General features: G+C 35.9%; 1 protein-coding gene across 1 annotated transcript in view; it reads left to right on the top strand.

Annotated features, from left to right (window-relative positions):
* Positions 1–14,226, top strand: part of EPHA5 (EPH receptor A5) — a 141,311-nt gene that overhangs the window by 107,145 nt on the left and 19,940 nt on the right. Inside the window, exon 6 of the mRNA XM_053461697.1 lies at positions 12,707–12,831. Within this exon, the coding sequence (XP_053317672.1) occupies positions 12,707–12,831 (125 nt within the window). The remainder of the gene's footprint in view (positions 1–12,706; positions 12,832–14,226) is intronic.

Genomic DNA, 14,226 nt, shown 5'->3' with positions numbered 1-14,226 from the left:
ATTTGCACATATTCATTAATGCATTCTCACAAATTCATACAATTCATCCACACATTAATGCATTCATACTCTCTCATTCAGACAATTAATTCACACATTAATTCATTCGTTCTCTCACTCATTCACACAATTCATACACACATTAATTTATACTCTCACTCATTCACACAATTCATACTCTTACCCATTCACACAATTTATACACACATTAATTCATACTCTCACTCATTCACACAATTAATCCACACATTAATTCATTTTCTCACTCATTCACACTATTCATCCACACATTGATTCTGTCATTTTATCATGCTCACTCTTTATTTCAATATTCTTACTACCCCCCTTCTCGCTATATACCCCCTCTCCCTTCTCAATATGTACCCCCTCTCCTCCCCTTCTCACTATCTACTCTCCCCCTTCTTATTATCTACCCTCTCCTCCTTTTGTATTTCACTTACCTTGCAGACGTCATGCGGTGGGAGTGCCAGGCCTCTCTCGCTGCTCTGCCCGGTGTGCGCTGCTTCACTGCTGAGGGACAGAATGTGACATCATATTCCGGCGCTCAGCATGAAATGCCGGCACCACCAGCAAGCTAGAGGCCTCGCAGAGGTCTAATTTCGTTAAGAAATAAAGTTTGTACGAATCCAAATGCAGAATTCTATTACTAAATGCATACTTTCTTGTACTGGTGAATGCTAAAACTAATGTTAACACATTCATATTTTTTTGCTGCACAAAACCGGCCGATATGTTGTTGCCATAGAAACTGAGAATGATTTCTTAAAAGTTTCTGTGTTGTTTTTCGTGTGATTAAACCTTCAAATAAAATAATAAAATGACATCTGCTAAGGTTTATTTGCTTAACATACTAGAGAGTGGAACATCACCTTTACGTAAGTAGGAATAAACATTTCAATTTGCAGTATGTCATGTTTGGCAATTTGCAGTATGATTTATTTTACTGCATAAATAACATCCCTAATCTGTTTTAGTTAAGGAATTAAGTGATGGTATTTTTTATTGTTGTTGTTAAATGAATCTGCATTTCTGCACTTTCAGCAATCTATATCTCTGTAACTGTTTGAGACATTTGTGAGCTGGTTGCTCCTTTGTTTTGCAGGTATACGTAGTTTGTGTTGAGTATACTGAACTATACTGGGTATACCGTAATCATTTTGCTCCTGGTATATTAGCTCAATGGGTCTCTACCTTTAAACCAGCCCAGTTACATTATGGACAATGTAGCCGCCAAAGCATATCCCAGCACTGCTGTGGATTCCCCTTGTGCGTTGCATTGTAAAAGACGCTTGAAAGTGCTAACCTTCTACACAGGACATTCATCTTTCTAATAACGTATGGTAACCAAGTATCCTTAAAGTAAAATTGTTAGTCTTAACAAGGAACTACTTGATTAAAAATGTTTAGAATAACTTCTGTGGTCTGATTCGCATGGGCCATTGCACAGGAAAAGTAACCAGTCACAGTCAAAGCCAGTTCAATAGTCCAACAATTATGAGAAGGGTGAGACAGGCATAGGACTAAAGCTATATATAGCTATATATAGCCAACACTGCCCACACAGCCCGCTAGCTCCACCCCCTCACAAGGCCATCCCCCGCCTAGAAGAGGAAGAGCTCCAGGTGTTCTGGCCTGTGAAGTTCATGAAGGTCATAACAATTAGGTCATATAAAGAGACAGCACATGTTGCATATTTAACCAGTAAGAAAGTGCATACAGCAAACAATGACTACTGCCCTTTAATTTAGATGCTTTGGTTTACAGATGAAAAATTACATTGTCATATTTCACAAAATTGTGCGATTTATGTCTCTAGCTGAGGAGGAGCATTTGCTTGAATACATTGTGGGGTTTTTCTTTCGATTCTTGGCTAAATGGAATATTCTTTGTAAACTATTATAGTATAAACGAATGATTAGAAAAAATGCATTGTCATCACCCTGGTCTTAATATTTGATCAGCATCCTGTAAATATTTAACATGCGTTATATTCAACAATAAATATGTATGTTAGTTCAAAATTAGGCACTGGCGTTTGCAATTTTAGCAGCGTAACTTGCTGCTTGTACAATGAAACAGTCTGAATGTATCATTATTTATTGATTAAGTATAACCTTCTCTATTGATAATTGTGGTTGATATTGAACATTGGTTATAAAATATGTGCAGTATTAAAGTTAAAAAATATAAAATATAATAAGGATTTGATAAATAAACTGCTGAGCTATGAAAAAACAACCAAAGTGAAAAAGTGAGAGGTTATGCATAAAAAGTGATTCTGGTGTTTAAATAGGGGTCGAATTACCATAGCAACCAATGGAACGGTTTTCTAATAGGACCATTCCATTGGCTGTGTTAAAACCAAACTTCAAACTTGGCATCACAATTTTCATATATAACCCCTCATGTACTGTATATACCTATAAAAAAGGTAAAAAACATTGACGCATTGCAGGCATGCAACCCAGCCATGAATACTTCATTATACAAAGAAAGAATTCAACGCATATCCAGCAAATGTAATTTGCTGTCTATGCACTGAATTATTGTGTATTTTTGTGCTTATTGCTCATTATTATTGTAGAAGCAACCCAGGAATCTGAATGTGTATGCCTTTTATGCTTTTTAGGTTGTGCGCTCCCCTATTTTGTATATTTCATGCAGGCTTACGTTATATGTCAGCTCATATCTCTTTTATTAGTATCTCTTTTAATATATTCTTAAATATTTATGTATTACACTACAAGCACTACAGAAAGTGTGATGCCGTGTTTATATAAAACATTTCTATCTCAAGTTTTTGCAGCAGGGTCAGTGTGTATGTGGAATCTATAAATGAAATGGTACGTAATGTAATTAAAAATTTGTACATAAAATATTGATTTCTGTCAATGCTTAAAAGCTGCTACTCTTAACAAAATTAATTACTAGCTGTAATGGCCTCTTGTGAGTTATGATATATAATTATCACTCTAACATGACATTTTTAATTGGTGTTTTTAATGGTTCAGAAAGTCCTTTGTTGGTCCTTGCATAAATGCATTATTAGGTTATGATGTAAACTGTCTGTATATAAGATAAGATAAGATAGATTATGGATAGGCAAAGAATGTTGAATGCAGTAGGTGATGCATTGCTTGGAAGGATGCTGGTGGAGGGGGTGGCACCTTTTGGTTTGGGGTGCAGGTAAAACCAAGTGGATTCATCCAAACCTTGTGCATGCCCCCTTATTCACAGATATGCACTGGCACACATATTTACACAAACGCAGGGACTGGGTCAATACAGACGACTGTAATGACCCAGAGCACCCATTGATGTAATTAAGGAGATATTGCGCAGTAGCGGAGTTGGACATGGCCTTGTGCATGATGACTGCACCCTCCATTGTGTTGATCACCTAAGCTAGTGCAGCCACATACCAGGGCCCTGACATAGCAGGCACCCTGGAGCAGGCATGAGACATAGCTCAACAGAGAAATAAGCATGATGCTGCAGGCTGGGAGTAGGGAAGCTAAGCAGACTAACAGCAGAAACATAGCAAGCAAGGGAGACAGCGCAAGGAACAGGGAGACCGAGCAAGAAACATAGCCAGACAAGACATACATGGTACAGGGCACAACAAAGGACAGGGAACAAGGCAAGGAACACAGGGGATGGAGTGGGGAGCCGAGATCCTCAGACGCTTCTTCTTTAAGCAAGGATGGGATATCTTAACTGGGACATGGGGAGAGAAGAGAGGAACCTAGATCCTTAGAAGATTCAGAGAAAAGAGGGCAAAGGCACATAGAAGACTGACACACATAAATACAGGACTAGCCTAGGACTATAAGATAATAATTGGAGATTTAGTCACATTTTATGGCCATAGTATGCTTAGCCCACCACTATGCCAAAGTACTCCAATATTCGGTGGGACCTAGCACTAAACCCTGCCTACTGAATTACTAATAAGCTGAAACTAAACATTAAATCTAAACACAGAACCGAGAGGGACATACCTTTAGACTGCAGACTGATACAAATATAACAAACGGGTGGGGCACACCTTATAAAGGAAACAAAAGCTGAAGCAAAGAGCAGGACTAAAACAAAGTATCAGAAGTAAACGGCAGAGCACAGGGAAATCCAGGAATGCATTACAGCAAAGGGGGAACTGTAGCGAGACAGGGGGACTGTAGAGAAGCAGCTCCGCAGCCCGAATGGGGCCTGACACGTACCCTCACACATACACACTAATGCGAACACTTACACACATACCTACACATACTTAGTAACACACACTTACACACTTATGCTAACACCCCCTTTCATACATACTTACACATTAATTCTAACACATAAACACTTACACATACATCATGCCAGCATGCGAACAGACATTCATGCTCACACATTCTTACTCACATATATGCTTACATATACATTCTTGCTCACACACACACATACACGCATTTATGCTCACACACACTCCCTCTGACACACACTTACACATTTATGCTAACACACTTATACATCCACTCTAACATACATAGTCACTCCCTTGTTTACCACCCTATTCTCTCCCTCACCCTCTCTCAACCCCTAACCTCATCCGCAGCTTTCTTTCTGGCTGCTTATACAGTGAGGGAGCTGCCTTTTATCTTTGAGTCACGTAGCTGGTTTACATGACCACGCTGCTTTCACACCTCTCGGGGCCAAAATTCTTCACATAGGGCAAGTCTGGTCCAGGTAAGAACAGCCCTATGTGAAGACCTTTGGACCCGCCCAGAGGGCAATTGTCCTCAAGCCTCCCTAAGCCTGCCTGCGCCATGTCCCCATTCATATGCCAGATAATGCGTATTTAAGTTATTAAAATTAATAAAATCATCTATTTTATTTGGGGTTTTTTGCATGACAACCAGAGCAAATTTGCATGAAACCTTTAGAAAAGCTACATACTGAGTTGACAGTCTTACCATTTAAATATACAAATATACAGTTATAAGTATACACCACAAATGTACATATCTGTGCATGTTATTAATGTAAATTATTGCAGCAGGTATTTAAAAGAATTTAAACATTAAAAATCTGTATTATGGGATCATTCACAGTTATTCACAAAGCCATCAGTTAATGCCCATAGTTATAACAAGGTTGCATTTTTAGATTTTAAGTGTCTTTTTAACATTTTTTGTATCTATACCATTATCAAAAAATGACTGTGGACAACCAAGGGCTGTATAAACTCATAGCTCTATATAAAACAATAAATAATAATAATAAGTTCAGATTTTATATGTATGTAATATATGTATGTAAGACCTTTAATATGTATGACTTGTGAATTGCATACATCTATGTTTTTTTCTTTTATAAAGCAAGCTGTGTGCTCAGATGGTACACTTGTTGCAGCATATTAAATTGGCAGATTGGGTATTGTCTCTCAAGCTGTATCTGTTATGATTGTGTCTATTGCACAAGAACATAAATTATTGGCATTATCTATGTAGACATGTCATTGGTCTTTTTCCTATAGATAGTTGCTGTCTTAGAAAATATGTGATTTCAATATCATATGCTGATCTAGAATACAGTATCATGTTGTCTTGATGGAGCAGACTATATGTTACCTTTGTTTTTATGGGGTATAGTCCCAAAGGGAATTATATAAAATCAATTAAAGAAAACACAGACTAAATTTTCTACATGTTGAAAATTTGACCACTTTTTATAATAAATAACGTTACTTAATGCCTAACTAGTGATTCCCAAGGAATTGTTACTAGCTTTTGCATTACATTTATTTATATAGCGCAAGCAGATTCTGTAGCACCGTTACAATAAAGTATAGTGAAAATTGACATCTGTACCAAGACATATTGGTACAATAGGACATGAGGGCTCTTGTAAACTTATAAATATAAAACTATAATGCTCATCGAATCTAGCTATTAATTTATGATTTGAAAAAAATGTGTTTTTTTTTAAATATATTTATTGTTTATGCTAGCTTAGTTTGGGCTAGCAAACGTGATAATAATCCCATTAAAATGTAAAGTACACAGAGTATGGCAAGAAAAATGGCAAGTAAAACACATGCTATTTTTGTTTATGTACATTCTACATTTTAAAATGTGAACCTTGGTTATAAAATGTGTGGTAATACAAAGTATTAAGGTAAAATAAAAAAGGAAAATATAATAATAAGGATTCGATACATAAACTGTTGAGCTATGAAAAAATAACCAAAGTGAAAAAATTGAAGAGTTATAAATAAAGTGATTCTGGAATGGTTTTTCTAACTGGGCCATTCCATTGGCTTTTTTTAAATCAAACTTGGCAATAGTATCACTTTTCGCATATAACCTTTGATGTATATACCTATACATTTCCAAACCCTTTTTGAGACAGGTTGAAAAAAAAGTAAACAAGATTGACGCATTATAGGCCTGTAAGGAATGTACCTTTGCAATTCTCTGGGTATGTGCTGATTTTTTCATTTTTTGTGTGTACTTATTGGTCATTATTATTGTAGAAGCAAACCGGGAATCTGAATGTTTATGCCTTTTATGCTTTTTAGGTTGTGCACTCCCCTATTTTGTGTATCTCATGAAGGCTTCATTGCGAAAGCTTTCTGGATGCTATTTTGTTTTAGTAAATTTAGCAATTACTTTGACTTTTAGCATTTAAGTTGTGAAATATAGTTTTCTAGTAGAGTGTTCACTGAGGTACGTGTGGATCTTACTCACTTCCTGAAATTAGATCTGTTAAGACATTACTAAGAAATACCGTATTTGCTCAATTATAAGAGGACCCTGATTATAAGACGCCACCCAAAATTTAAATATTAATTTAGGAAAAAAAGAAAAAGCCTGAATATCAGTGGATATAATGCTTGCCCAGGGGGGCATTAAAAGATTCAAATTTATAGACATGTAGTCTAATAATCTTGAAAATATATAGGTCCACTATCAGATATCCTGGGGCCCGGTACATCAACCCGCCCCATTCCCAACCCACTGTCACACCCATTGCTCCACCAATTACTATGCCTTAAGAACCTCCCATAAACACACCTTACGAGAACAGGGGCAAGCCTAGGGTTAGTGGCATCTGGATGCAGTATTTCTTCAAGGCCCCTATAACTAACACGCATACATACTAACACACAAACTTGCTTTAACACCCACTTGTTCTACCACAGTACACTTATATACACAAACATTCTTTCTCCTGCTCCTCCTTTTCCGCTCCCTGGCACCACTAACCATAGGCTATCCCTAACTCTACAACACCATACACTGACACATAAACTCCCAATTACATCATAAGCTGATTCCCACACACACATTCACATGCCAAACACTAACAGACTCAAACACAATACATTTAACACCATACCTTAACAGACACACATGCTTACATCATATGCTCACAAACATTTACACCTTAAAGTAACACACGCACTAACATCATATACTCACAAACATTAACACCTTAAAGTAACAGACACACATGCTAACACCATACTGTCATGCCAACATACACCAATAGACACACAATATTTAACACTACATGCAGATATACACATTCATGCTAATGCCATAGAGTAACACACAATGGCTGCAGTATATTTCTGATACATTTGACATTCTTTTTAATGGACAAAATGTGCTTTTCTTTCCAAAACGTGAACATTTCTAAGTGACCACCAACTTCTGAACAGTAGTGTCCGTGTATATATATATATAGTTATGATCGCTATGTACAGACATATGCAATTTCATTATTTGTTGTTTTATATCGCACCATCATATTCCACAGCACTGGACAAGGGGTAAACTATTAACTAAATTGTTATCTACTCAAACTTGCTTGAAACATGCCCTACAAGAGAAAAAAAGTGTTTATTTTTTATTTATCAGTCAGAGGTTGCAAGAATGACTTACATACATTCTCTATCAGATAACCTTGTTGGTATAGCCTTATCCTCTGGCGTACTTATTTTAACCATATAAGCAGCCTGCTTCTGTCTGCATTTTGCTCAGTTTAAAACTAGGGACATCTAAAAGCTCTGTTCGAGAAATAAATCATATCAGGCAATTGCGATTTCAACAAGAAATATGTGTTTTCTCTGCTTGCTCATTATTTGCTTCCATAAGGTCCCCTGTGTGTATTCGGGAAAATTCTATTACCTATTAATTTTAAACACCAAGCCAATCTAAAAAGTAATGATTCATACTGCAGAGGTTGGGATTTTAGCTGTCGGTTGAAACCACCATAGAGTTATGAATTATACTTTCACAGTGTTTGGTTCTGTACAAAGAGTAAGTTCACAATAGTACTTAAATTGAATGAATCACTACAAAAAAAAAAACGTTATATGAAATGTAACACCTTCCTCTCCGGTTTTGCTGCAATTTCATAGTATGATGCTCATCTTCATTATTAGATGCTTTGTACCTCCCTAGGGCAGACCAAAAAAAAATATTTTACTTTGAGATAACGATCATTGAATATCATTAATTTGTGTGGAAGTTTGCCCTATGGGTAACTGGTTTGTGAGCATTAGTTTTAACTTAACTCATATTGGTTTTCGATTTAATGTTTGCTGCAGTTTTATCTCAGCTGAGTTGAATTGAGTGATGTCTGAAGCAAAGCCTCCATAACTAATTAACTTCCTGTTCTGTACTATTTCCCCCACCGCCATATCTAAGACTGCATTACCATAATAGCAATCAAGCGGTTTCCTTACCACAAGGGCAGGGTGGTTGTTACAAAAAAGTCTTGTTCACTAGAATTCTAAATGTAATGCAAAGATCCTTGCCCCTAATTACGTGAACCAGGGAGCTGGTAGATGTGTTGGCCAATTTGCCACAATGTATAATCCTGCAGCTCTACATTTGCACGTAAAGGAAATTTCGGTTACAGGTATGATGCCTCTAAGTAGCTCCCCCAGGCCCTTCATAAATCTACTAGTGCTAGTGCAGGGATCAAGATATCAGAGGGTCATTGAAAATTACTATTTGAGACGAGTCCAAATAATTTTATATATAATTATATCCATATGATATGTATTTTTCTTGGATGTTATAATGGTATTTGAAGCTAAAAAATAATTTCCCCATGTAAAATAAAGTAAACTCTTTCTTTATGTATTTTACAACACGTCTAAGGAAATATAGCCCACCCATATTCCTATGCTAATCTCCGATTCAGTACTTTCCTTCAACAGGAACCACTGCATCCTTCCCTTGGCTGTTTTTAAATTCAAAGAATAATAACGACACCAGCCGTCCGGACCTGTTCGGTTTGTGTGGGAAATGTCTTCCCGTGCCAAACCTGTCACTCTACATGATACAGAAATCAGTCTTGTTGATGAATGTCCTAATACCGGAGCCAATTTTTAACACGGTAGCTGATTCATGGCCCACAGAATAAATCTTTTAAAATGAAAAATAACCTGCAAAATACCTTGGAAGTACCCCATAACAAAACATTTTAGAAATCCAGACCTAAGAATTTTTAGCTAGCCAGTCATACTCGTATTTAAGGATTTTTTTCAGATTTGTTTGTTTTTTGTATTTACATAGGAGAGAGAGAAGTGTGATAAACAGTTTTAGCATAACATAGCTATCATTGCATAAATCCAAAGGCCCATATGACAAGAGTACCACTTAAGTCTGCCACTTAAACTCATGTATGGCCAGAATGAAAATCATATAAACATGTAAGTGCTGTGCTTGCAGATTTGTGAGTAAATACATAGATATATATATGGACATAACAATCAATTGTTCCTTAGAAGGTCTAAAAATGTGGTAAATACAACCTCAGATGAACAACAACACATGACATATTACACTGTGTCATAATTTATTCAACAAAAATAAAGCCAAAATGGAGAAGCCATGTGTGAAAAACAAATTATACAATACTGCTTCCATATGAATTAAGATGCTAAGTAGCAGACAGCTGCTGCTAATCAAATTCCCTTGATTGATTGATCATCAGCAAATATTATAAGACCACCTCTATAAAAGCTGAAGTTGGGTGATGCAACAGGACAATGATGCCAGCACACCCAGCAAATCTACAATGGAATGGCTGAAAAAGAAAAGAATCAAGGTGATACAATGGCCCAGTCAAAGTCCAGACCTCAAGCTATTGAATCATAAGGCCTCCTGATATGTAAAACCATAGTATTCAAAATATATACATTTGAAGAAGAGGGCATACCACAATCTTCACAATGCCAATTTTTAATAAATGACATTACGTTACATTAAAAACATTTCAGTCCCAGCATGGGGACTTTTATCCCCCCCAAGAGAGATTGTAATTTCTTAGAAATTATCATTGTTGTGCCCGCCTTCTTCTCTTATGCATAACTTGTGGCAGGAGGTAGCATTCAAGCTCATGGAAGTTGTGTAAAATATATAAATACAAAAAATAAAAATCTTTAGTCCTCTTTCCATTTTATTTTAACAATCTATCCAAATGAACTGTTGCTTGAATAATTAAAAAAAAATATGTGCCTCTATTAAGTCATCACTTATGAAGACATTACCATAGGTGAATCTGTCTATTAATATATTGATTGTATACATGTACAGTGGAAACCAGGTGCTCTCTCTTCACGTGAACCGTAGCCAGCATGTGGTCACAAATTAATATTAACAAAATGCAATAAAATCATATAATAAAACATAAAAAGGTGTTAACTGGTGGCAAGGAATGTGGCAGAAGAGTTGCAATGGTGATTTTTTTTTTTGTAATCCTTTCCCTCAGACCATTGTATACCTATTGACAAAGTTGTTAACAGATTACACCACCCAATACACATACTGAGGGAGAAGTGGGTGACTCTAATATACCGGTAATAATAATGATATTCAGAAATCTAGGCTAATCAAACACAACTAACTACAATAAATGTGAAAGCTTCCATTAAAGAAACAAAAAAGCACTTAGCATTTTGTGGTATTTAAATTGCTAAATACTTACTCTTTCAAAAATGCATGGTATGCAGGTTAAACATTTTTTATCTATTTTCCTTAAAATATGGTGCCACATTGTTTGTCCTCCTTTTGAGATTTCTGATGTTCTGTAAGAGCTGCCCTTGCAGAATTAGTGACCTTTAAGAGTGGGTTCTAGTACATTTGTGTTTTCCTTTCAAATCATACATTGCAGTATCCAGTTGCAGACTTTAAGATGGAATGATTGCAGGCTTTGTGTGGAAGCTGATATTAAATTACATTCTACTTGAGACACAAAACTCGAAAATACTTTTACCTTTCTCCTTCAGACCGATGCATTGTAACACAGATGTTCTTTGGATACAAGAGTTATCACAGGAATACCTTAGGGATCAATTCAATAGACTTAATTGCTCCTTATCTCACTGTTACACTTTAACACTTCTATTAAAGAGAGCTTGGAGGGGTAAAATTACTAGGTTTATCATCTACTCTTGGTCTAGTGTTACCTGTTTTTTATCTTTGTTTTATTCAGTGCTTGAGAAGAGTTGAATTTGCAGGCAGTGCCATATGGTGGATCCTACCATACTTTTTCTCAATGTTCTTTTAAATAACCATATGGTCCATTTGCTGCAATAGTTTGGTCCACTAACTTTATATGTCAGTGACATAAGACTTCTCAGTCCGTATAGTATCATATGGAAATTAAATTTCATTTCCTTAATTCACTAGATTAAAATTGTCCATCATTTTCAAAGAGATGGTGCTCATAATGAAGCTTTAATGGAATATAATGAAGCATATGGCATTGCCAGGTAGCATACAGATAATAGATAACTTTTTATAGGTTGGGGTTTGACTATAAACAGCTCAAAATTGTAGGATTCTGATTAAATGTGCCTATAGGTAAGCAGTAATGAATTTTAAGTGCCATATTTTACTTCTCTGGTGAAAAAAAAATCAAAGGTAGTTGGTTGCTAATTAAGAAAACATGGTGGCCATTCTTTCACAAGAGCAATGTAATCCTTTCAGGGGCAGTGGAGGTATAGCTAACAACTCAAGAAGTGTTTCTTGTATCCATATCAGACTTCTCTTCTCGTCCAGCACAGACTTCATTTTTCCACTTTTCATGCATTCCACCAGAAGTTCACACAAGCCAAGGAAAAATCAAAGAATACAATGACTTAGAAAAGGCATTAGATCCCCAAAGTATCACTGTAGATATATGCTTTGTTTGTATGGTCATAATAGCAGTGGCGATTTAGCCCAATGGGTACTGACTTAAGTTTCAACTTTGGGGTTTCCCGAGTGAACTCATGGCATGCAACTTAACTTGGAGCTTCCACATGGATACATGTTCCTCGCTCATATAAATTAATTTAGAACTATAGAATCCCCTTTTTTATTTTCACATTCCACCTTGTTCTATACAGGATCAAATATAGTTCATTTTCTAATGTATATATTTTGGGTAACCATAGCGCTAAGTATTAATTTCTCTCATATTGTTCTAGTACACCAGATTTTATTTTGGATACTGTTGTTTAAAGTTGTATATTCTGAAATGGGCTATTTTATATCTACTTGAAATATATATATATATAATTGAATATATATATATATATATATATATATATATGACATATATAGTCACATAACTTGTATTTAACAAAGTACTATTCTATTAATAACACATTTATTGTTTTTTTTCTATTCCTTAGCACCATCTCCAATCAGCGTTGTGAAGAAGGGAAAGGTTACTAAAAACAGCATTTCCCTTTCTTGGCACGAACCAGATCGACCCAATGGTATCATCCTCGAATATGAAATCAAATACTTTGAAAAGGTCTGATCCTTTGTAAAATAAAATCATGTCTTTTTTTTTTTTTACTGTTGCTAGTTTTGGTTAGGGAACTGCCAACTACATAGGGAAATAGATTGTTAATTGATTGCCTCTGCAATAAATTACTAGGCTGACTTCCAATGTGTGTTTTCCATTAGTGAGGCACATCAGCTGAGAAAAATACATTAAAAGTTCAAGTCAACATTATTGGCAGACTGTGCCCGGGTAAGGAAAGGTCACTAACATGAAATGATACACTGTCCTATATAATTAATATTAATTATCAAAACACAATACGGAATTTAATATATTTCATTATTATTTTTACTCTAACCATTGACTAATAGAAGCATTTCAGAAATATTTTTGTTCGAAACAAAATAGCTATATTTATTTGGCAAAAAAAGTCTGATCAATTTTGAAAGTGTACAGGAAATGAACGCATGCTTTAAACATCCAGGTTGGTAACAGTGACTGATTTCATAGATTTTTTAAAGATATTTTGGAACAGTAAATGTTAGATGAAAAATTGGGGATTTCATGTAAATCAAGTAAGATACGGGAACTGCATTAAAAGCATGCCTTATATTGAGGTTAAAATAACATAGTTTCACTTTTTCCTAAATAAATTAGATTTAAAATAACTATTTATCATAAACGTGTTGACTTATTTAATTGGATTAATCATTAAAACACTACATACAAATATAGCAGTTTGGAATGACAGCAAAATCAAGAAAATTAAGATGTCTCTGAAGTGGGTCTCTCTCACACTCTTGTTCATTCCCTCTCTCAGGCTCTCTAAATGTTTTCCTGCCTTCTCTGCTGACCACTTCTGCCGACCAGTTCCGCTTCCTCATCTTCTTTATTTCTTTATTTTCTTAATTCTATCTTCAATATGCTATCTTCAATCTTCTGTCTTCGTCCGCATCTTCATGGACATAACCTGGTGGGAACTTCTGCCAAAATGGAAGTGGTTGCTGTAACGTCCTCTTCCCAATCTTCCATTTGAACTCCCCCTCTCCCCTGATTGGAGGATCTGGGAGAGGACATCACTGTAAGCGGTGCCATTTTGGAGGGAAGTTCCTACCAGGTTATGTCTGCGAAGATGCGGATGAACATAAAAGATTGAAGACAGCAGATATAGGAGATAAGGGATAAAATAAAAGATAAAAGGTAAAGAAGAAGATGCGGAAGCAAAAGTGGTTGGCAGAGGTGGAAGTGGTTGGCAGAGAAGATAGGAAAATGTCAAAGCGTCAAAGAGAGATTGAAGAAGAATGAGAGTGTGAGAGAGTAAATGAGAGAGTGAGAGTAAATGTGGGCACCCAGCAACAAAATTTATTCCTGAATTAAAAATGCCTCCAAATTTTTGTCTGAACCAAATGGGCACAGAATGAA

Source organism: Spea bombifrons, chromosome 1 (genome assembly GCF_027358695.1).
Source record: "Spea bombifrons isolate aSpeBom1 chromosome 1, aSpeBom1.2.pri, whole genome shotgun sequence".
NCBI classification, from domain to species: Eukaryota; Metazoa; Chordata; class Amphibia; order Anura; family Pelobatidae; genus Spea; species Spea bombifrons.
Note: the sequence above shows the minus strand (reverse complement) of the source record. Positions and strands in the feature narration are given on the sequence as shown.